The 22,689-nt window shown below is 44.5% G+C and overlaps 3 protein-coding genes across 6 annotated transcripts; 2 read left to right on the forward strand and 1 right to left on the reverse strand.

Annotated features, from left to right (window-relative positions):
- Positions 1–5,699: 5,699 nt before the first annotated feature.
- Positions 5,700–12,445, forward strand: LOC117849880 (uncharacterized). Of its 3 annotated transcripts, XM_034731611.2 has the most exons (10): positions 5,700–5,836; positions 5,920–6,141; positions 6,420–6,480; positions 6,720–6,756; positions 7,426–7,503; positions 7,616–7,688; positions 8,052–8,091; positions 8,273–8,318; positions 11,061–11,172; positions 11,920–12,445. In XM_034731611.2, exons 1-10 carry the CDS (start codon positions 5,786–5,788, stop codon positions 12,256–12,258), a joined length of 1,059 nt encoding a protein of 352 aa, XP_034587502.1. In that variant the 5' UTR covers positions 5,700–5,785; the 3' UTR covers positions 12,259–12,445. The 3 variants fall into 3 exon arrangements, with proteins under 3 accessions (XP_034587502.1, XP_072148801.1, XP_034587501.1); XM_072292700.1 differs by lacking the exons at positions 11,061–11,172; positions 11,920–12,445 and adding an exon at positions 8,532–8,977 and having other exon boundaries at positions 8,273–8,339; XM_034731610.2 differs by lacking the exons at positions 5,700–5,836; positions 5,920–6,141; positions 6,420–6,480; ... (3 more) ...; positions 8,052–8,091; positions 8,273–8,318 and adding an exon at positions 10,123–10,816.
- A 717-nt stretch (positions 12,446–13,162) lies between these two features.
- Positions 13,163–19,102, forward strand: LOC117847756 (dolichyl-diphosphooligosaccharide--protein glycosyltransferase subunit STT3A). The gene is made up of 23 exons (XM_034729034.2): positions 13,163–13,382; positions 13,483–13,545; positions 13,819–13,874; positions 13,985–14,056; positions 14,145–14,250; positions 14,334–14,384; positions 14,927–15,022; positions 15,105–15,164; positions 15,233–15,346; positions 15,441–15,527; positions 15,883–15,986; positions 16,161–16,256; positions 16,583–16,703; positions 16,784–16,864; positions 16,959–17,099; positions 17,199–17,432; positions 17,517–17,660; positions 17,733–17,919; positions 18,007–18,104; positions 18,238–18,317; positions 18,462–18,549; positions 18,657–18,746; positions 18,835–19,102. Exons 1-23 carry the CDS (start codon positions 13,254–13,256, stop codon positions 18,889–18,891), a joined length of 2,355 nt encoding a protein of 784 aa, XP_034584925.1. The 5' UTR covers positions 13,163–13,253; the 3' UTR covers positions 18,892–19,102.
- Positions 19,103–19,515: 413 nt separating this feature from the next.
- On the reverse strand, positions 19,516–22,550 carry LOC117847757 (probable transcriptional regulatory protein At2g25830). Of its 2 annotated transcripts, none has more exons than XM_034729035.2 (7): positions 22,340–22,550; positions 22,108–22,238; positions 21,711–21,772; positions 21,125–21,281; positions 20,620–20,897; positions 20,142–20,262; positions 19,516–19,949 (listed from the first exon to the last, which is right to left on the reverse strand). In XM_034729035.2, the coding sequence occupies exons 1-7, from the start codon at positions 22,434–22,436 to the stop codon at positions 19,857–19,859; spliced, it is 939 nt and encodes a 312-aa protein (XP_034584926.1). In that variant the 5' UTR covers positions 22,437–22,550; the 3' UTR covers positions 19,516–19,856. The 2 variants fall into 2 exon arrangements, with proteins under 2 accessions (XP_034584926.1, XP_034584927.1); XM_034729036.2 differs by having other exon boundaries at positions 22,108–22,229; positions 22,340–22,546.
- Positions 22,551–22,689: the final 139 nt, after the last annotated feature.

A 22,689-nucleotide genomic window follows, 5' to 3' on the forward strand; every position in this document is an offset into this window, starting at 1 on the left:
TTTTCTCTATTACCTGCTTTAAGTTGAACCACAAAAACACTATCAGATTTATGCAATCACAGTACCATAAAAACAGTGATGAGATAACAAAACCTATGTACACAAGACACCATGTAAATGGAGTGGCAGCAGACGTAATACATAACCTTATTGTACATTGTTAAGGTCTAGACCAAGCAAGAGCAGCAAGAAAATCCTCAAGTCTAGCATGAAATAAACTCTGGGCCTAGACCAAGCAAGACCATGATTAGCTGAAAACCAGTCTGTTTCTTTGGTTAGACTCATTATCGCAATTGGATATAGTTCAAAATAATAGTACTTTTACACATTCGGCAAGGTATAAAATCTAATAAGTTGGAGCATAACTAGTTATACCATTGACACAGATACACAAAACAACTGGAAAGAAAAAGATACAAAAAAGAGCATATACAATACAAGTGAGGACCAGAGCAGTAAAGTTATATGCTAAATAGTTAATTAAAATAAATAAATAAGTGTATAATGAAAAAGTTAATTGATTACATACTGATCATATATAAGCTACACATGTTAAGAGAAATACTTTGGGCTAGCAACAAGCACCGGTCTAGGAACAAGGCTCAAAAAAACAATTAACTGGCAATGATTCAACTTACAAGATATTCTCATGAAAGTTCAGTTTTTGAAGTACAATGAATAAAACTTTGAACATTCTTGATAATGTACTCTGACCTGAACAAACAAAAGAGAATCTAACCTCAATGGGAACTGGGGAGCTATTTGCCTCTGGTGAACTAATCCATTGAACAGCAGCAGCAAGCCATTTGGTGTTTTGAGCAATTTATACTTGAATCTGCAATAGTTACAATGGAGGGGGCTCGTGAGGGGAGACCTGGACCTCAAAAACAAAATCAAAACCACTACGGGACACAGGAAAATTGCCGAGTGCCAGGGGCACTCGGCGAAGGGCAAAATACACTCGGCGAACCGTTTACACTCGGCAAACGGCACACGGCAAAAATTCACTCGGCAAACACGGATTTGCCAAGTGTTTTGTGTCGCGCACTCGGCAAAGTCTTTGCCGAGTCTTTGCCGAGTGCCCAGAAAACACTCGGCATCCAATTTTTGAAAAAAATAAAAAAAAAATCCTTTTCCGCCGCCGCCGCCACCACCGGCCGCCACCACCGCTAGCTCCACCACCACCGCCACCACCGGTCGCCACCACCGCCAGCTCCGCCAGCACCACCTCCTATGCCGCCATCACCACCAACCACCACCAGCACACCCCCACGCCGCCGCGGATCTGGAGAGGGCACCGGCGCCGCCGGATCCGGCGAGGGAAGGGCCGGCGCCGCCGGATCTGCTGGAGAGGGTGGGGGAGGGGTAGGGGTGCGCTGCCGCCAGGCCCCCTCCCCTTGATCCGCGGCCGCTGCCCGGATCTGGCCGCCTCCGGAGCCCCCTCCCCTCGAGTCGCCCGGATCTCACCGGCGGCGGAGGGAGGGAGGGAGGAGGCCGCCCCGACCGCCAGATCTCACCGGTGGGGAGCGGGGCCGGGAGGGGGCGCTGTCCGACGGAGAGGGAGGGGAAGGGGCGCTGCCCGGCCGGGAAAGGAAGGGCCGGAGGAGGGGCGCCGCGCGCCGGAGGAGAGGGAGGGGAGGGGCGCCGCCCGCCGGAGAGGGAGGGGAAGGGGCGGCGCGTGGGTGCGGTGGGGTGCGGCGCGTGGGTGTGGGTGGGTGGGTGGGGGGGCAGGGGGGGCGTCAGGTGTTTATGTGACCGGCTGGGCGGGCTGCGTCCGCGGTGTGGAGTTTGCCGAGTGTAAAAAGGATAACACTCGGCAAACTCCTTCTTTGCCGAGTGTCCCAGATTTGGGCACTCAGCAAAGATTTTTTTTCATTTCCCACCTTTTCCATAATAGTTTCGACTGATATTATTTGATTATATTATGCGGTGACAGGTAAATTCACTCAACAATATATATTTGATTATTCTACTCATATTATTTCATTATTTTATGCGGTTATAATTCAAATTAAATTTATATGAATTAAAATTCTATAATTGCACTTAATACATTAAAATTATCTAACGGTTCCAAAAAAATTACAAAAATTTCATATGAAACAATATATGTTTTCTATTGCCTATACAAAAAGTTTTGTAGTCAAAACAAAACTCGACCGTCACTCTAACTCTAATTCTTATCGAATCCTTCTCAAAGCTACTATTCTTCTTCTGAGATGTTTCAGTTTGTAAACATCGTACGTGACGACATGTGCGAAATCTTCTCAATTTTTTACTGCAGCCTCCACGTATGATATCATCACATCATGACAAATCTCATGATTTTCAAACTTCGCATGCTTTTTTTACAATTAAAAAATCATTTGGCCACACATTCATGGTCGTGTTTCCTAAACAAAATGTTCAAAATTTCTTTTCATTTCACGGGTAAGACCTCAAACTTAGCTAAATAACATGAATATCATTTTTCTACTCATTTTATTCTATAGTTTGAATCACTTGCAGTTCAAATTTGACATATACAAAAAATTTCCTTGAAATGCAATTAATTAATTAAATATAGCAAACAAATCCAAAAATGTACCAAATTTTAACATGGAGTACCAAATGTTGTATGTGGGGATGTGGGGAGTAGAAAAATTTTCAAGGTGAAAAGAGAAAAAAACTTATTGTTTTGCCGAGTGGCAAGAAAAAAACACTCGGCAAAGAGGGGGGTTTGCCTAGTGTTTTTTTTGACACTCGGCAAAGACCCGATTTGCCGAGTGTTTTTTCTTTGCCGAGTGTTTTTGGCTTGGCACTCGGCAAAGAGCTTGTTTGCCGAGTGTTCGAAAAAAAACACTCGGCAAAGAAAAACACTCGGCAATTTTTAGTTTTCCCATAGTAAACCATATGAAGCTAGAGCTCAACATCAGAAGGTTGTTCTAAATTTTAGGGGGGGAAAGTAGGCCCAAATTACTGTAAGCGCATCTCTTAGAATCATTTCACGCATATACAAGTTACAACACACATTTCAGTGGCGGAATATAATTCAAGAATTATTAATTGAACAAAGTTCTAATGATGCTTCCAGTTATGCAGTACACAAACAAATGATGTGTAAGATAGCAAGTACTACAGGACCAGAAGCTTACCTTCTAGAAATAACAATCTTGATTTGACCAATCACTAACAAACAAGATCAACAACTAGAGCATACTGAATCACCATGGCCTTAAACCACTGGAAGAAAAACACAGAAAGATCTGTGACTAAATTAGGATCACCATGTTCCTCATATGGCTCTAAAAAAACTTAGCGAAATCATGCACATTTTCCATATTTACAGTAACAAACAAAGGAAATTATAGTACTACTTAATGGTATAATTTAAAATATTGATGTCTAACATTTTAATTTCAGTATTGGTGGTGGGCAGCACATGGAGAATCTGAAGCTTCTAGTTACTAACATTTGACATACAAGTTACAAAAACTTTAGTGGAACAAATATGCTTTGAACAAGTTCTGATGATCTTACATTAACAAAGACATCCTCTAGCTACAAGCAAAAACATTAACTATCAAAAAAACGGCAACTAGACCGAGGACAACTTGATGAAATGAGAAGCAGCCTCTGATATAACTGCTGCAGTAGCCTTACACAACAGCCCTCCTAGGAATTCAAAGTCTAGTATCTCGGTCAGTGCGCATCTGCAAAAAGTCAACAGTGCTGAATGCTCATCATCTGGACCAACTTCCTATAGGCACGGGAGCGCAGAGTCCTTATCATTGATTTTAGTCCAGATTGTACATACGAAAATAACACAGACCTGATTATACAGGAAATAAAACAAGAATACAGGCCCAGTTATACTACAGACCGAATAGGCAGCATAAAACCATGGCATTAATTTTTTATGCGAAAATGGTAAAAAAAACATAACAGATGGCTATGGTGATCCACTAAAAAATCCCACTAAAATTCGATCCACTCTTACCTATGGTGAGTACAGTAGAGTAGGTTACCCTTTTCTCAAATAGTTCACCATACAGTAGAGTAGGTTACCCTTTTCTCAAATAGTTTTTTACAAAAAGTTTCACTGAAAGGTTTTCTTTTTCTCAAATAGGAGAGGACAGTACTCCAAGTACATTAGAGTAGATCACCAGGTGAGTTACCTAGTACCTACTAAACCTAGAAAACACAAACAAACAGCAACAAAAAAAGGAATCAAAATAAAAGGTATCAATTCTAAAAGATATTGAGTTAGGGAAACAAATAAAATGCATCAATTGAAATGATAATGTAGGTCAATTATACCAAAAATGATAAATTATAGTGCAGGTATACTAAAATGCACCCACGTTCCCCCACGGCCCGGCTTATAAAGCGAGGCGACGGACGCTGGCTCCCACCGGCCACGTGAGTGCGAGCTGGCGGCCGTGTCAGGCGTCATGTGAGGCGGGGTCGCCGCGGACGTGACCCCCGCCTCCTTCCCCCGTTCCTCGTCGTCCCGTCTCCGTCCGCGGTGGTGGTGGGCAGGCTGCACCGGGCGCGCGCGGTCAATGCGCGAGCGGCGCGGCGCCACCCGTCTTCGTCCCCGGCTCCACGCCCGCGCTGAGTACGCGCGCGCGCACGTATGTGCGGCGAGCCCATGCCGGGACTCATCGCCGCGCTGGCTGCCTGGCTCCGCCGCCCTGCCACGCCGCGCCGAGCTAGGGCAGTAGCGTGCGCGAACGCGACGCTTGCTATGGATTATTAATCGCGCTCTCTCGCTTGGTTTTATCCTTGACGCAATGATTGAGAACGGGACGGAGCTATGCGCGTGTCGAGTAGCAGTGATGACGAATGCTCCAGATGATGGGGGGTTTTGATAACAAGCCATAATGCTTAGCTAGCGCAGTGTCCTTTTCTTCTTCTTCTGTGTGTCCGAGTCTCTTGGTGGTGCAGAGAGGGTAATGCGTCTCCTTACCTTTCAGGGGGTGAGTGCGCTGTTCCCTTGCCTCGTCCGTCGTCACGTACGAGAGACCGGTGACGCTGACACACAATTTGGCACCGAGAGACGGGCGAGAAAAGGGGGGCTTGGTTTGGTCACCGGACACCAAATTTCGCTCGATGATACGATACGGAGCTCCGCTTTTTTCTCACGACGCGATCGATCGGCGAGCCCTTTCGCGTCTGAAAACGAAGCACACGGACACATCACCGCTGAAACTGGAACGGATTAGGCGAAGTGATGGATGCAGCCCGCTGCCCGTGCTACGCGCCGAACTTGCTTTCTGCCAGACTAGAATGCCTGCCCAAATCGAGAGGCGCGGGCAACGACGGCACGCACGCGTGCTGTACGCGTACGAAAGTACGTTCAAGAAGTCCAATGTCACGTAGCTTAGCATGGGTGACGCGTCGGAGTCGGACACTATGCATGCATCGCCTTCCCGTGGGCCGTGGCACGTACGAGCCCATGCGAGTACACTCACTCCTTGGCACTTGCTGCTGCAACCTGCAAGTCACCAAAACAAGATGTTGATGAACGAACTAACTTTTGCATGTTGACCTCTTCACACTTCACTGCTGGTTGCTTCTTTTGAGCCTGCACCGCGAAAGATGAGGTCATTTTGACTTTGAGCGCACTATGTTAATTTCGGCCCTCCTCATAGTGATGCCGAGCCCATACGGCCCAACTTCTAGCACAGCCCGATAATCCGTTGCGGCCATCCGGCCCACGCGGCAACTCGTTATCGACAAGCACATCACCCTTCCAGCCTTCCTCGTCTTCCTCCTCTCCGGAACCGACAGCTCCTCCTCCATGGCTCCTCCGCCGCGGCGAAACCAGCCGCAAAACCCCACCCGGAGGAAGGTAAGCTCCAGTCTCCACCTAACGGACCCCATACTCTCCATCAGTTCCGTAATCCTAACCCTCTCGGCTACTCCCTGTCGCAGGGCGAGGAGCCGTGGCTGGCGGCGAGCCTCCGCCCCGCGAACTTCCTCCCTGGCCTCGCCATCGGGTTCCTCCTCGGTCTCCTCCTCGACCTATCCTCGTCGTGGAGACCCAAATCAAACCCCGCGCCAGCTCCGGCTCCGGCAGCGGCGACCGCGCGCGGCTCCAGCTCCAAGCGGGCGTCGGGGGGTTCGTTTGCCTCCGGCGGCGAAGAGCTTAAGATGGTAAGTCGAGCTGCGAGTGTGCTGCGTAAGTAGACATGCTGAGATATTCACTGTTGCAGCTAGTTCGCCACCCGCTATATACACCCAACGTTCGATTGATTTGACACCTGATTCTGAAATCTTATCATTCGCCGTGCTCTTTATGGATTTTTACACGATTATATTGTTGATGAGGATTTTAGATGCTCATCTTCCGAGTTGTGTTTAACAATGCTTTGTTGAAATCCCACAACTATAGAATTGAGCTTGTTCTCAGTAATGGCAGTGGCAATTTGCAGGTTTTGGTCGTGCGCCAGGACCTCAAGATGGGGGCTGGGAAAATAGCGTCTCAATGTGCTCGTAAGTTCATCTTCAAGTGGACGCATGCTGTTTTGTTTTTGGATGCACCTCTGTTTGACCATCCCTAGGCTATTGTATACTTCATCACTAAAATAAGTTACATAAACTGCGTCTATCCTACAACAATTAACTTTTTGCCAGAGCAGTACCATTCTTAGACCATAGAGAATATTTGTTTAGTTTTATGCACTAAACTGTCTAAACCAATTTACATCTCTTTCATTGCTAATCACTTGCAGATGCAGCGACTGGCTTGTATGCAGAATTGTTGTCAAGGTGCTAACGCGGTTTGCAATCTTGCTTCATTAGGTAGTTTTAGTTGAAGGGTGTTCAGATGTACATTTTTCTCTTCAGAAACATAAATCTTTCTTTGTAGTGTTACATAGGAACACACATGATTGATATCAACAAGTTTTAATTAAATAAATGCTGTTGATCACAACAATGTTGAGTGCATTTCTGCATGGGTATTGGCACCTTTCTTTATTGGATGTTTGGTTGAAGGCTCACAAACTAATATATCTTGTGTGAGTAGCCACTGAGTTTGAAGCACCAAACAGTTTCGCTATTGTGTTGGCCACAAGGCCTCAACTATTGCATCACTCACCTGTTGAGTCTCCAGAGACAAGGCTTTAATTATTGTAACACCCATATGTGTCCTTAACTGCAGTGTTAGCTCTTTTCATGTCCACTATGTTGTCAAATGTCAACTAAACACTTTATAGGAAAAGGTAACTTTTCAAACAATTAGTGATGTGGTAGATGTAGAGACTAAAATTGAAAATAATTGGATGGAAAGTGCAGGATTTTAATTTCAGGAATCTTAGTTTTCCCCTTGTATGTGTTTCCTATGTCTGTGCCAAGGACCTATTTGTCTACCTTGTGCTCGTCAGTATTTTGTGAAAGTTACACCCTTTTTTTTATCACCTGATATATCATTTGCAGCAATCGAGGTCTTTTGAGACAGTGGGAGCAACTTGGACAAGCTAAGATTGTTTTGACATGCAAGAATCAACAGGAAATGTCAGTCCTTGTTCTCTTACTACCTACATTTCCATTGAGCATATTTACATGGTGGCGACACATAAGTTTCTTTTTTACTTTGAACATGTTTTCCCCTGTGATCTATCATCAGGAACCGGCTAAAGGAAATGGCACAAAATCGAGGTATCCCTACATTTATTGTTGCCGATGCAGGCCGCACACAGGTTTGTTCCATAATTTTCATTCTACCTATTTCGATCTGTAAAAATAGCCCTCTTGGCAGCCTTAACAAACATCGGGAAAATACCATCCTTCTAAAGTTATGAAACATATCCAAGTGATTCATAATCTGAAAATTACTTGATCGATCGTGATTTGGGTATTTCTCTTAAAAAAATGCTATACTTCAATTATTAGTTCTGTGCAGGGCTTTTCCTTTTGGATGCTTATTTTTTTTATCTTATCTGCCATGTTATGATTTCAATGGTGTGACATTTCCATCTTCCATGCATAAGAAACGGGGGTGGCAGCAATTTTATCAATGGGTGTGGTTCTATCTACCCTGACCATTGTCATTTTCCTTGAAGGTGTTGGCTGGATCGAAAACAGTTCTTGCAATAGGGCCAGGTTAGATTCTCAATCAGATGCTCAGAACTTAATTCTTTTTAGCTCTGCATCTATCTTTAAATTTGCATGCTTAAACTGTATGTCTGGATTTGGAAATCCTTAGATTTCTTCTTTTGTTTGCCAATGCAACAAGACTTTTTCATGAATTGGGGATTTGTGCTGCAATAATTACCTTGTGCAGGGAGGAAAGCTGACATCGATTCAGTTACTGGGAAACTGCGTTTGCTGTGATCTGCTTCCCAGAGACGGTCAGTCGTCTATTCTTCTGATTGTTTAGCATCTTGCCAACATAGTACTCCTTTGAGAGCCCTTTTAAAACCATAGTATTAGCAGTACTTATTGATGCAAATTGCATCTTCATGCAGCTTCCAGCATACGTTTGACAATCACTTTATGTGCATAATTACGGCTAATTTGGACATTATGTTTTCTCTCTCCAGAGTATTGCCTATCCACATGAAGAGTTAATTGTGTTCCTGATTAGCATCGGAACATTTGCCTGTTTAGGATTCGAACCAATCGCTGGTTTGAGATCACGGAGCCTTGGAGCAATACGATGATCTGTATGCAATTGGATTCCAGAATCTTTCAGGACGATGCCAGCTGTAGCCATTTGTAGGTTAACCTGGAGTGATTCGTGAAGATTAGTTTCAGGCTGGTCCATTTGAAATATTATTGTTTGTATAATTTTTTATGCTTCATCTTGATGCACTTTTTGTGACGCTGGAAAGGTACTTGGTAGTTTCGTCGTCGGAGGTATCGTTCCTCTTTAAGTAACGGATTTCTCTAAGCAACGGATTACTTATTCACCTGTATCGTGTGACAAGAGGAAACATGAAACTTCTGTAACTCTCAAGTAGCAGGCATGGTAGCCTTTCTCGTCAAACATTCCCACCACACCGCAATTCTGTTGGATGTTGTGCGTGCCTTCCTAGTTCGTGCAAAACGGCTGAGTACGCAGGATTCCTAAACTATCATGAAGTGTTCCTGCCGATTCTTTCCTCGAAGGTGCAAGATGCCCCGAACGGCACTATGTATGTTGTAATACCTTCTCAAGTTTCCGTTTTAGAACAGTTCAGATCTGACTACTGGTGGGTAGTTAGGCCTATTTTCGAGGATTGCACTCTTTCGTGGGATTTTTCTAAAAGCTAGAATTGTACTTTTCATGAGACGGAGGGGTACTCTCGTGGGTCATTTCCAAGTTCCAACACATGTTGGAAAAGCAAAGGAGTGTCAATTCCTCACCCAAGTGAAAATAACCCTTCCCTCACTTGACTATACGATCCGAGATCGACGTCTGAGATCGAACCGGCCTCCTCCTTTATCTCGTCCACCGGTCACCCCACCTTATCCGCTCACCTCCACCCAACGCCGCCCACTGCCTCCTCCCCGCTGCCTTACCGGCGCCGGCGCGGCCCACCCTCCCACCGCCTCCCCTCCCTCCTCCGTCCCCACCATCCGTCGTCGCTACTGCTTCACCGGCGCCGTTCCTTCACCACCGCCGTCGGCTACGTCGCCCCTGCCCCCGCCCCGGCACCGCCCAACCGCCTTCCACCACCGCCTGACCGGCGGCGCCCCCGCAACCGCCACCTCCGTCGGGCCAGCCTCCCGCCGCCGGTCCTCCCTCTAAGGCCATCGGTGAGTTCCCAACCTCGAAAACCCTAACCACCGAACCCCCTAATCTCGCCAGAGCTGCTCGTCGGAGCTCAAATCCAGCAAGGAAAAAATCGAACGAGGGAAGACCATGTTTTACTTGGGTGAGATATAGCTTTTGCCAAAAGCAAAGAGCTTACGTCGATCAAACACTACATCGCGAAAGTTCACGTTAAGTTCATACACGCAAGTAATACTGCAGTTCAGAATTTGGAAAGTGTGAATTAGTTATAACAGCTAGTTTGACTGTAGGTCTCTCGCTTTGAAATTTCTGCCAAGATTTCTATTCTGGTCCATGCGAATTCGGGCTGGCCCGTGCCAATTGCCAGCCTCTCGCAAGGCACGGAGCGGCCCAATAAAGGCGAGCAACCAAGCAGAGAGAGAGAGGCGCCGCCCGCAACGAACACCCACCAGCTCGGCCGCCTCCCCACGCTCCTCTCCCCTAGCCCCAGGCCCCGCTCTCCATTGCAGGAGGGAAAGGGCGCACCAACTCCGGAGCCCAAACCCTCAACCCCCACCGCGCCGCTCCGCCCCACCCGCACATGGCCTCCCCCTCCCGCTCCCCCGCCGCCGCCCGCCGCGGCCGCAGCGCGCGGCAGTCCCCCTTCTTCCGCGACCTCGCCTCCCCGATCCCGTCCCACCGCGGCGCCTCTCGCTTCGCGTCGTCCGCGTCCACCGCCGCGGCCCCCTCCGCGACGCCACCGCCGCCGCCCATCTTCACCCTCGACGACCGCTACGCCTCCGCGGACTTCTCCCCGGACCCCACCGCCTCCGACCTCCTCCCCGTGGCCTCGTCCCCGTCCCCGCGCGCCGCCGCCAGCCGCTCGCCGTCATGGGACCGGTCCCGGGGCAGGGTGGCGCTCTCGGCACCGGGATCCCCCATGGATGGGGTCGTGGAGCCGGCCCGGAAGGAGGTGCTCGCACTGCCTCCGCCTGCGAGCCCTGGCACCCCACCTCTTGCTACCACAGCGGAGGCGCAGTCGTCTGTGACCCCCGCACAGGCACCGGTTAGGACGGAGCCGGTGGCGAACGGAGGGGAGGCGGAACGGGAGGAGTGGGTCACAGTATTCGGGTGAGAAAATGATGCTTATGCTCTGTTTTGCACTGGATTAGCTTAGAAATGTGTGTTGGCAGACGCGTATGCACATGTTAGATTTGGTTCTCGAAATAGCTTCGGTGCGTGTTCGTCCTGAGTTGACGCTCCTGGCATTTGCTTGCTCCTGTTTGTTTTTTCCCGGATATTAATTTGTACCCCTGATTGTTGGTACCTTATATGATATAGATTGATTTCTTTGCGTTTGTACTCTTTTATACAGATTCTCTATTGGAGATACCAACCTTGTTCTTCGGGAATTCGAGAAATGTGGAGTAATATTGAGACACCACTCTGGTCCAAGAGATGGTAACTGGATTCACATATTGTACCAGGTAATGACACATTCAACCACTGGCGTGCTTCCATTTTCTGTTGCTGTTTGATTTCTTGTATCTTTGTTATCTGAAGCTCAGGTTGCCCTGTTGCTTACCAGCGGTTTTTAGTTGCTAGTGAACTGTAACAACTGGACAAATCATTTATGCTCCTACACCTCCATAAGGCAGATACATAGAGTTGATTTTCCAATATTTGAAGGGGTTGAATAAATGTTTGTCATATCAGCTTCAGTTAATAGGATGGCGTTTTGAGCTGTGCCACCATGAGCACCAAGTTTTTTCCTCATGTGTTACGTGTACCTGTTATCCTTTGAACATGAAGCATGTTGGTGTCTTATGTTTTCACAATCACATCCTCGAATGTAGTGCCACAAGGATTTGGGATTATTATGTTTCAAAATTTTCATCTTGTAGCACAATCCATCGTTATGTGATGATGGGTTTGTGGACATCCGCGCATTCTGGGTTAGTAGATGTTGGAAGAACAAAAGCAAAAGGTATAGTCTTGTGAGGCTTGCTAAATAACCTTCACCCAGTTGAGCTATAAGGCTTACTCAAATGGCAATCCTTTGAACCCCTTTTCACCATCAAGTAGTTTTGTTGTTGGTAGCCTTTTTCATGTATTTAGACTAAGAACCTGTTACTACCGATTTTACCTTTCTGGATGGACTTTCTCTTCAAAGTTCAAAAGTCTCAGATGAATTTAAACTGACTGCTTTCACCATTGTATATTTGGTATTGAAGCGCTCGTACGACGCTCGGAAGGCCCTCCAGAAAAATGGTATCCAACTAAGCAGTGGGCTCATAGTTGGAGTAAAGCCTATTGATCCAGTGCATCGTCAGCAGCTGGATCAGAGGTTAATTGGAAGCAACCAAGGAGGTTTTATGGTTTCCTTGCCTTCAAAGTCACTTGCCTTGAAGAGCACAGGCGCATCGAACCAGCTAGGAGCTTTGCCCCGCCCATATGACCCGAAGGCTAACACAAATGTTAACCGAGATGCAGGCCGTCGTGCAACCGGCAGTGTTGCTGCACCCGCAAAATCAATTGTAACCAATGTGATGGATTTGATATTCGGCATTTGATATGCCAATGATGACCTATTGATACATCGTGAGCATTCTCAGTTTCTTCTGTTTACTCATTTGAGAATGCCAGAACGCCAAAGATTGGGCAGCAAATTTTGCTGAAACTGAGAGATTACAAAGAGTAAACTTCTTTCTTTTTGGCGATGTAACATTCATATTGTGCAATTTTTCACGTTTAGTTGCACTTATGCTGTCTTATGATCTGCCTAGATGAGGGCACCTGCTGTATGCTGGTGGCTATGCTCCTTTTGGAGTGGGAGATTTTGATATTTTTAATGGCCCTAATCTTCTGCCGTTTTAAAGTGTCACATTACTTTGTTACCTGCTGAAATAGGTGCTGGTAAAGAATTTTGGGAAAATCGTGCCACCCTCTGTGAAATACTGTATGTATTTGAGACATATCAGGTCAAAGCTGAATGACAGATCGTGTTACAAGTCAGCTGGGGAATTTTCTCCACTGATTTCTTTTTCTGTTTTGTACACCCAAAGATTTTCCTGTGGTCCCAAGCCGTAGCTGCTTTCTGATTGGCTAGTTTGCTGGAAAACATGTCATCGAACCAATCAGGAGCCTTCTGGTTCTGGCCGGAAAGGAGAAAGACAATCCTGATGAAAGAAATCAACGGCCTAGATTGTTCGTTCCCCTCGAAATTTCACTTTAGTCCTTGCTTTTGTCGACGCGACGAATATTTCCACTTATCACTCGAAAAACCTTTTATACAATGTATATTTATTAACTGGAAATTAACCTTCACAGCCATAGAAAAATAAAGGAACAAATTTAGTAAAAGAGGACATGAGAACTTTGCAGCGCGGGTACCGTTTCCTGAGATAACACAATTTCCAGGGGCTTACCCGCAAAAAGAGCAATAAATCTCGGTCCCCTTGTGCTGGACTGGAGCACCCAGTTCGCGATCGCGAGGTCTTCGTCTCCGCCTGGGTCCAGCGCTGGGATTTCCGCGCCCTCCACCCACACAGCCAACGACGTTGCCGCAATGGCGGAGCCGGTCTCCTCCGCGGCGGCCAGCGGCGGCGGGAGACTCCGCAACGCCTTCGGCGGCGTGCTCTGCGCCTTCACGCTCCTCCTCATCGGCGTCGTCGCGTTCTCGATCCGCCTCTTCTCCGTAAGATCCGTTTTGCCCCCGAGCCTCCAGATCCAGTTCGGTGCTCGCAAGGCGCTCCGGGAATTGTGTGTGCTCATCCTTCATGGCTGTTGGCGCGCAGGTAATCAAGTACGAGAGCGTGATCCACGAGTTCGACCCCTACTTCAACTTCCGCGTCACTCAGGTGTGATTGCTGGTTCCCTTCATTTCACCTTTTTCGTTTTGTTCTGGAGTATTTGGAATTGAGCTCGGTCCATAGGAGATTACGGTGTCTTATTGATTCTGCGCTTTGGCGTTGAGAGGGTTCTGGGTTTTGGAAATTGACTGTTGCCTGGTAGATTTAGTTTACTGTGAGATGGTTAGGGAAGTATAGAGCAAGTGAGGATCACGTAGGGCCCTAAATTGTTGGATGAAACAGTTATATTCCATATCTGGTCTCAATTTCCCCTTGCTACAGTTTCTGTCGAAGAATGGAATTTACGAGTTCTGGAACTGGTTTGATGATAGGACATGGTAAGAGCAGCTCCAACCTCTCAATTGTGCAGTACTGTGCGACTTCTGTGTAAAATGGAATGTACCATACAAATAGTTGGCTGATTTCATTGCTGTTGCTGCTGTTTTAGGTATCCCCTTGGCCGTGTGATTGGTGGCACTGTGTATCCTGGTTTGACATTGACTGCTGGAACTATGTGGTGGTATGTCAACAAAGGGATACACTTTACTGTCTTGCATTCCTTCTGATTACTGCAGATACATGCCTAAAGTATTTGAATGATCCTCTAGGTTGGTGAACGCTCTTAACATCCCATTGTCTGTGGAGACAGTTTGTGTGTTCACTGCTCCAATTTTCTCGGCAAATGCTTCCTGGGCTACTTACCTGTTAACAAAGGTTGTTTTTTCAAAGAAGTGTGAGTTATCACGCTATTCTCATCTATCTGCAAATCATGTGCTTACTTTTGATTTTTCCTATAGGAAGCAAAGGGCACAGGAGCTGGATTAATGGCAGCAGCCATTTTGGCAATGGTAAATTGCACCAACAACTTACCTATCGCTTTTGACCATTATAAAAAATGCTGAATTGGTAAAAAACTTATTTGTTTGATTTATTGATATCTAGCCATTTTCATGTCATGGTGGAAATGAAAATAAAAAATTTCTTTGATTAAACTAGATAGTTAGTTAATTTCTGTTAAACATTCATGTAAGTGTAAATAGAAGAGTGGTACAATTTGCAATACTATCTGTGATTGCTGATTTCTTCATCCTGAACATATATTTCTAAACTCGTTAGGAGTTCGCTGAATGACTGACTGAATCTGTGCTATGTTGACAGTCAAGTACTTGACAATTTGAGTTTCCTCAGTTACTTGGGTTTACGATAAATTTTCTACATGATTTTGTTTGTATTGCCCAATTGTAACACTGCATTGAGATAGCAGCATGATGTTTAATTTTAAGCTACTCACCTATTTCTTAGGATACTGTATTATCTATGTATGTAGTCTTCCATACTGTAATAGTACTGTACCGTTAATTGGAATGTTGTTCTCTCGACATCATCACAGGTCCCCTCATATATCTCAAGATCTGTTGCAGGCAGCTATGATAATGAAGCTGTGGCAATATTTGCCTTGATATTTACATTTTATCTGTATGTAAAGGTAATGGTCCTTGAGATGTGTTTTCCATTTTGCTTCTTTTAACATAATTCAATTCTCTGACTTGTATGCAAATGATATACAGACACTGAACACAGGGTCGCTCTTTTATGCAACGCTCAACGCTCTTTCCTATTTCTACATGGTAAACTTGTTAAAGTTTCATTCATGTTTTTCAAATGTATTTTATAATCATATATTAGCCCTTTCCAGGTCTGCTCTTGGGGAGGCTACACATTCATTATCAACCTTATCCCAATGCATGTTCTCTTGTGCATTGTTACTGGTCGTTATTCTTCGCGGCTCTACATTGCATATGCTCCCCTTGTAAGTGCATAAGCTTCCTCTTGTAGATGTGCCCTTCTTGCCGGTGTGCTCGTCTGGAAACCATAGCTTATCAGATCAATGGATCATTTTGCAGGTTATACTTGGAACACTTCTAGCAGCCTTAGTACCTGTGGTTGGTTTTAATGCAGTAATGACCTCTGAGCACTTTGCATCATTTCTGGTACCTACACGCCTTCTCTCCTTTCTTGATATTTCTCCATTCCGCAAATGTTTGCTACTTGTGCGTGGGTTCCTAATTTTAGGACTCTTGATTTCTCAAGTTTGAGAGAATGTTGGAGTAAGATAAAATGCATCTCCAAGATGTTGAGACCAAATGCAAGAGTGCATTGATATTCTTCATTGCAGTTCATATATAGTATATGTACAATAAATACTAACCCCATTTCACGATATTTGTCCAACTACATTGCACAGTGCACACACGGACTAATCCATATCATTGCTAATTTGCTACCATATTGGAGAAATGCAAAATTGCACTTTCAATATCATTGATGACAATATACTTATTACAGGTGTTCATAATCCTTCACGTGGTTGCTCTTGTGTATTACATCAAAGGGCTTTTGACTCCTAGGCTGTTCAAAGTTGCTATGACTCTTGTCATATCTGTTGGCTTGTAAGTCTTTGACCTTACCAATCTTTCATAATACACAATAGACTATTAGCCATCTAGCTTTATCTTTGGACCTTGTAACCAACAAACATCTAGTCATCAGAATATTGTCTGACTAATTTTCTAAGTGAATCTGCTATAAATCTCCAAATGCTGATTGCAAGATCCTTCCTGCAGAGCTGTTTGTTTTGCAGTAGTAGCTGTACTTGTCGCATTGGTGGCATCTAGTCCAACAAAAGGCTGGAGTGGCCGCAGCTTGAGTCTACTTGACCCGTAAGTTCTTCTAAAATGAAAGGCATTTATTTTGCCAATCAAAATAATGATTAACCTGACCTGGGAACTGATAGACATGAAATAATACTTAATTATAACCTGCTGTTATTAGGTTTTATTTTTTTAGTGTAGCAGACTATTTAATGTTGCCATGTGATACTTAACCTCTGAGACAAATAAAAGTGGTTTACGTCAATATTGCCAGTTGCCACATCTTATTAGTCTTTCTGATGCTGCTGATTTCTGTGCAAAGTGTCATGATAGAGTATGCTTGTTCCGCTTCTCTTGTGTTAATTGCTCCACCTTCATTCTTGCTTTTCTGACAGAACTTATGCAAGCAAGTACATCCCCATCATTGCCAGTGTCAGTGAACACCAACCTCCTACCTGGCCCTCTTATTTTATGGACATCAATGTGTTGGCCTTCCTGATTCCTGCTGGGATTATTGTAAGAAATTCACCTTTTAAATTGAAATTGTCTCAGCACCAGTCTTACTTCTGATTAATCAATATTTACTTGATCCACAGTCATGCTTCTTGCCTTTGTCTGACGCAAGCTCCTTCATGGTCTTGTACTTAGTCACTGCAGTGTATTTTTCTGGAGTAATGGTAAGAATCCTTGCAGTAGGAAAAATCTCATAGCATCATATGTTTTCAATATTTATTTATTTGTTAACTTTCTGTGGCATCCATTCTTTGCTAGGTGCGGCTTATGCTTGTCCTTGCTCCTGCTGCGTGCATTTTATCTGGGATTGCTCTCTCTGAAGTTTTCGGTGTCCTCACACGATCCATTAAATTTCAGCTGTCAAAATTATTTGATGATAACTCTGCTGCTGTTTCTGCTGTACGGTTGCTTCTTTCATTGTTTTTTTTTCCTTTCTTTGTAAGAATTGAAGTAGCCTTTCAATCACTTGTTGACAATCTGTTTCTTCTGGATCTTAAGTCTGGTGACAGTGGCCCAGAGAGTTCTACAAATTCAACAAAAAGTGAAAATAGGAATGAAAAATCTGAAACAGCTCCAAAGGAAAAACCATCAAAGAAGAACCGAAAGAAGGAAAAAGAAGTGGCAGAGAGTGTTCCTGTAAAGCCTAAAAAAGAAAAGAGGCTTTTGGTTCTGCCTTTTGAATTATCCATTATGGGTATTTTGTTGCTGATTGTGCTAGGTGGTTTCTATGTAGTAAGTCCTCTGTTCTCCGTTTCAGAAAGAATGTGTCTTCATAGAAAGGGAGACATCTTACCGTTACTGCTGCCACTTTTGCAGGTCCATTGTGTATGGGCAGCAGCTGAAGCGTACTCCGCACCTTCAATCGTGCTGACATCTCGTTCACGTGATGGATTGCATGTTTTTGATGATTTCCGTGAAGCTTATGCATGGCTGAGCCATAACACAGATGTTGACGACAAGGTATGCTCACCCCTTGGCTTCTATTGTTTCTTGGACTGGTTTTTATACTTGCAGTAAGATGTTTTACTCTAGGTTGCTTCCTGGTGGGACTATGGTTACCAAACAACTGCAATGGCCAACAGAACTGTGATTGTAGACAATAATACCTGGAACAACACTCACATAGCAACAGTTGGTACAGCAATGTCATCCCCGGAAAAAGCAGCTTGGGAAATCTTCAATTCTTTAGATGTCAAATATGTGCTTGTTGTCTTCGGAGGTTTGTGCTTTATGGCGCATAGGGGAAAAATTCAATGTACGTTGAACCATTGGTCCCAAATCCTGACATCGGATTTTTCCTTTACAGGGCTTGTTGGCTACCCTAGTGATGATATCAATAAGTTTCTTTGGATGGTTCGCATAGGAGGTGGTGTATTCCCACACATCAAGGAGCCAGATTATCTTGTGAGTTGTATACTTTGTTCTTCAACAATACCTTATACACATCATTTTGGTATCATAATAGAGAAAAAGTTAAATACACACACATTTGCTTCCTTCTTCTTTATTCTAATTTCTGAGTTAATGTTATCCGCAGAGGGATGGCCAGTACCGTGTTGATGCTCAAGCCACTCCTACTATGCTGAATTGCCTCATGTACAAGCTTTGCTATTACAGGTCTGGTACACTGAATCCAGCAAACCATTTTTTTCTCAAAACGCGGGATATCTATTCTCTTTGTGGTCAGCAAACCAATTTTAGTTGGAATATCCAATCACCACACACATGTCCTTTTGACATTACTTCCTTTGTGCCTTCTAGGTTTGTGGAGACTGATGGAAAAGGCTTCGACAGAGTAAGAGGATATGAAATTGGAAAGAAGCATTTCAAGCTAACACATTTTGAGGAGGTATTATGATGCTGATGTCTGTTCCAATTAGCAAACAATTGAATTTTCACCTATTTTCTAACTCGACCCTTTTCTTGATGTTTTACCCATCTTGGTGCTGAATAAAGGTATTCACAACCCACCATTGGATGGTCCGTATTTATAAACTGAAACCCCAGAAGAACAGGGTTCGAGGCAAGTTGAAGAAGTTGAAATCTGTAAGCCCGACAACCTTCTATTATGATGCATCCTTGTTATTTGCTAGCCCATCCTAAAATCATTCTCTGGTTATTTTTGTACCCGCAGAATGCCAAAACTAGTTCCACCCTTGCGGCAGGCCGAAAGAAGAACCCGTGGCAATAGATGAAGTTAACAATAGTGTCATTTACTTGATACTTGCTGTTGCTAGGTCAACTGCACTAAGCTTGTGAACCAGAAAACCACAGGACTAGATTAGAGATATCTGCACTGTTGTTGTATTTGACCCTCGTTATATGTTCTTGGAACCGGCCAGCGGGGTGCTGATGAAATTTTTGATAGACCTGAGCAAATTTTTCGCGCCCTTTTTCTGGTATACTGTTCGTGTCGTTTGCACTGAAGATGCAAGATTGAAAGGCGTCTGTTAGAACGAGGTCAGAATGGTCGTGGGTGTATTTGCTGCCATTAATTTAACGTTGAATCACACGCCTTAAAATTTCAATTCAACTATTTGATGGGTTGCTTTGTTGTTTTGTGCTGGGTTGATAAGGAGTTCTGGCATTCATGCAAGCACCAACTGAAGCATCGTTGCATGTACAAATATCAGATCCCAACCAAACATCACTGAGTGCTCCGGTCTAGGAACTGATCCAAAGGATATTTTCAATGTGATGTTTTAATGAATCCAGTGAATATGTAATCTGATACAGTATGGGAACGTGTAACCCAATACAAAATTCGGGTATGCTATACGTTTCTAGATTCTCCGCAGACCAGAGCACATTGCCGTTCGTTTCAGTCTGCCAAGGCCTTTTCATTACTATATGCTCACGACCAATAAGTGAGTCAGTGTTATCGTATTATTTTACAATGATCTCTCAAATCTGCAATCTGAACAACGAAGAAATTTTCAGAAAAAGAAGGGATGGGCAAAAATCCAAGGCAAAGATAAAGTGTTTGAGATAATGCTAGCATGCCGAGGTATCGAAACAATGCTGTATCATCTGCTCCAATTTTTGGAACTGTAAAACTAGTAATTCTCAATGATGAGAAGTGAAGACGCTCTTGAATTGGATTAAGCATATGGTCATCAAGTGTCTTGAATTGAAATCTGTAGCTCATGAATTCACTCACTTCTGGTCTGTATAGACTGCATCAACATCATCAAGCTCTAGCAATTTTGATACAAGCTCCTTATTTAGTTCCATGGCCTCGTCATCCACCTGCAACAACAATATGGGAAGTGTCACAGATACTATGATGCTCTCAGCAAAAGAATCAAAATGTGCACACATGGCCATGGCCAATGAACTACATTATGAAGAATTAGCCTTTATGGAAGTATGACAGCAACCTTCACTCAGAGAAACCTATTATAGCATTGATTCACTATCTTGCAACTCATGCGTGCGTACCTCAATTGGGTTCAGAGGAAGAAGTTCGTAGCCATTATCAGTTTCAAACTTTAGTCCTTCCTCCTGCAGCTTCGATAGCACAACTGGATAGTTGTCTGATGTAGTAACTATCTTGTAGAACCTAGGACAGAAAGGGGCAGTTTTCAGATGAAAGGAGAATTTCTATGAAGAATGTGGCTAAATGCACTAAACAAGAAAGTCAAGCACCAGGAATATCACATGTAATTTGTATACTATCTACTTATCTATAAAGCCACCTTAATCATGGCCCGAAATTAAAGCATGCCAAATATATAAATTCTTGACTACATTGCGTTCTGCCTTTAACAAAGTTTTTCTGTATGCCTTTGAAGAAGTGACCACATAACCTATGTTTTGTTAACTGGTACTTACAAGAAAAATGGACAAACCAATCTAATGTATCGCAACTTCAGATTTAACCCCAAAAAAATGCATGTGGCTTTATATGAATAAGTACCTTTCTATTTCTTCTTCAGAGTCATCATCATCATCAAAATTTGGTTCAAGGACATCATCGGCACCAGCATCTAACGCAATGGAGAGCAGTTGGTCCTTACCAGCATCAGTAACTTTTATATTCACCACTCGAGCTTGTCTGAATCTAAAGGTAACAGACCCAGGATCAGCCAATTTTGCTCCACAGTCTTTTACCACATTTCTAATGTCAGCAACCGATCTTGTAATTTTGTCAGTTAGGACCTCCACGATCATACCTACTCCACCAAAACCATAGACCTGTGAAAATGCTTCGTATATTTAAAAACATTTGCAAAACACATAAAAAAAAGTTATCTGCACTCTGAGTAACTCCTGGCACACAATCCTACTCCATATCTGAACCAGCCAATTTAATTTTGTGCATGCAAATATAATATATTGCCATTAGGCAAGCGTTATCTATGTCACAAAATGAGGATCTATTGACAAAGTATCACATCAAACTAGTGGAAGAGAAAGTTTACCTCATAAACCTTTTCTGTGTAAGTATCTTGGTCCTTTTCTGATGCCCTTTTGATGTTACGCTCCAAAATTTCTTTGGGGATATCAAGTTCCCTAGCTTTCTCCAATATTGCTGCTAAAGCTGTGTTGGATGAAGGGCTTGGGCCACCCTTCTTGATGCTGTATGATACCCATAAAAAAGAAAGAGATGAATTTATATGAATGGCACCTTGCGCTATAGTGCTTGGTCTTGCCAGCCATTTTAACAAGGTCTGCCTCTTGCTAGGAGTCAATGGTATTCACTATAGTAGGTACTAATTAGGTAATGATTAATCATAGAGCACAACAGCAATGCCCTAGCAAGACATGAGTAAAAACACAGATATACTGAGAATGTATAGCAGACATGTATGGAACCGAATCATGTCCGGGTTATGTAAAATAAAAAAAATGGTATCCAGGTTACTCAAAGAGGTCATGGCAACAGATGTTAGCAGGTGACAACGTATTGGATTAAGCATATGCTCAAAACAGTTCAAATTACTAAATCAATGAAATACCAAGCTGTGATGAAGATAATGCAAGATCAAAGGGTCCAGCAGCACCTACGCAGAAACAATTTCTTTTCCAATTTTGCTGTTGCGCTTCATCTTTTTCAAATTCTGGGCATCCTGAACCAAAGGAAATTAGGTGTGAGAATACATATGAGAAGTTAAAGCTAAGTAGCTAACTACACTAAACAAGCAATGGATGTCTCTTCCTGTTAGTTCTTCTTTATACTCATTTCTCCTTATGCAAAGGAAAGTAATGCCACTTACTTAGCAGCAAAGCTTGCTCAGAGACATGGAAAATACTAAACACATGATATTTGTTGTTGCATCTGCATCCACTTCCATTATTCCAGGCAGAGGCTTGCCAACCAAAATATGCATAGCGAGCCGTCACAAATTCTGAACTACTGTAACATTGTGCAGAAGAACATGCAAAGGGCAAATCAGTACATCACCTTCCTTCCGGCGATCTTGCAGGAGCGTCGCCCCATGCAGAGCGGCTGGAACGTCGAAATCCTCCGCCTCGCGGCATGCCTCCGGAACAGGCCAGCGTTGCCAATAGGTTCAATCCCTGTCCCTGACGACACTAGCAAACAATCAAGACACCAAACATTTCAACAGCCCAAGGGAACTAGATCCGCCGCGGAGGTGGGAACGAGGGCGCCAGCGAGGAAAGGGCGGGGTTACCGTGGAGGAGCGAGGCTCTCCGGAGAGCGGAGGCGGAGGAGGACAGAGACGAGGCCCTGTGGAGGAGCGCGCCCAGAGCGCGCGCGGCGGACGCCATGGTGCCTGGTGGGCTGGTGGGTGGTGGCCACGGGAGAGGAAGCGCGCGCGGCAACTGTTCGACGAATTGCGGCGCCCGGGCGGGGCTTGGGGCGGCCGCGGCTGGACTGCAGGCTGCGTGGAACCGGATCTGATGGGGATTGGAGGGGAACGGCTCAGATTCGACGTTTGTCCTGCCCGCCGACGAATCTGAACCGTTGTCCACCGTGCGCTGCAGTCTGCAGGTTTGACACCTGGACTGGGTGTCCAAGACA

Source organism: Setaria viridis, chromosome 3 (assembly GCF_005286985.2).
Source record: "Setaria viridis chromosome 3, Setaria_viridis_v4.0, whole genome shotgun sequence".
NCBI classification, from domain to species: Eukaryota; Viridiplantae; Streptophyta; class Magnoliopsida; order Poales; family Poaceae; genus Setaria; species Setaria viridis.

Excerpts from the sequence above, each read along its gene's own strand:
- LOC117847757 (XM_034729035.2), bottom strand. The coding sequence starts at position 22,436 with ATGGCGTCCGCCGCGCGCGCTCTGGGCGCGCTCCTCCACAGGGCCTCG. Across the intron at positions 20,898-21,124 it reads ACACAGAAAAGGTTTATGAG|GTCTATGGTTTTGGTGGAGT; the intron begins GTAAACTTTCTC and ends GCATTTTCACAG. Across the intron at positions 20,263-20,619 it reads TCTGAAGAAGAAATAGAAAG|GTTCTACAAGATAGTTACTA; the intron begins GTACTTATTCAT and ends TTTCTGTCCTAG.
- LOC117849880 (XM_034731611.2), top strand. The coding sequence starts at position 5,786 with ATGGCTCCTCCGCCGCGGCGAAACCAGCCGCAAAACCCCACCCGGAGG. Across the intron at positions 6,481-6,719 it reads AATAGCGTCTCAATGTGCTC|ATGCAGCGACTGGCTTGTAT; the intron begins GTAAGTTCATCT and ends AATCACTTGCAG. Across the intron at positions 7,504-7,615 it reads TGCAAGAATCAACAGGAAAT|GAACCGGCTAAAGGAAATGG; the intron begins GTCAGTCCTTGT and ends ATCTATCATCAG.
- LOC117847756 (XM_034729034.2), top strand. The coding sequence starts at position 13,254 with ATGGCGGAGCCGGTCTCCTCCGCGGCGGCCAGCGGCGGCGGGAGACTC. Across the intron at positions 14,251-14,333 it reads CTACTTACCTGTTAACAAAG|GAAGCAAAGGGCACAGGAGC; the intron begins GTTGTTTTTTCA and ends TTTTTCCTATAG. Across the intron at positions 17,920-18,006 it reads TGTGCTTGTTGTCTTCGGAG|GGCTTGTTGGCTACCCTAGT; the intron begins GTTTGTGCTTTA and ends TTTCCTTTACAG.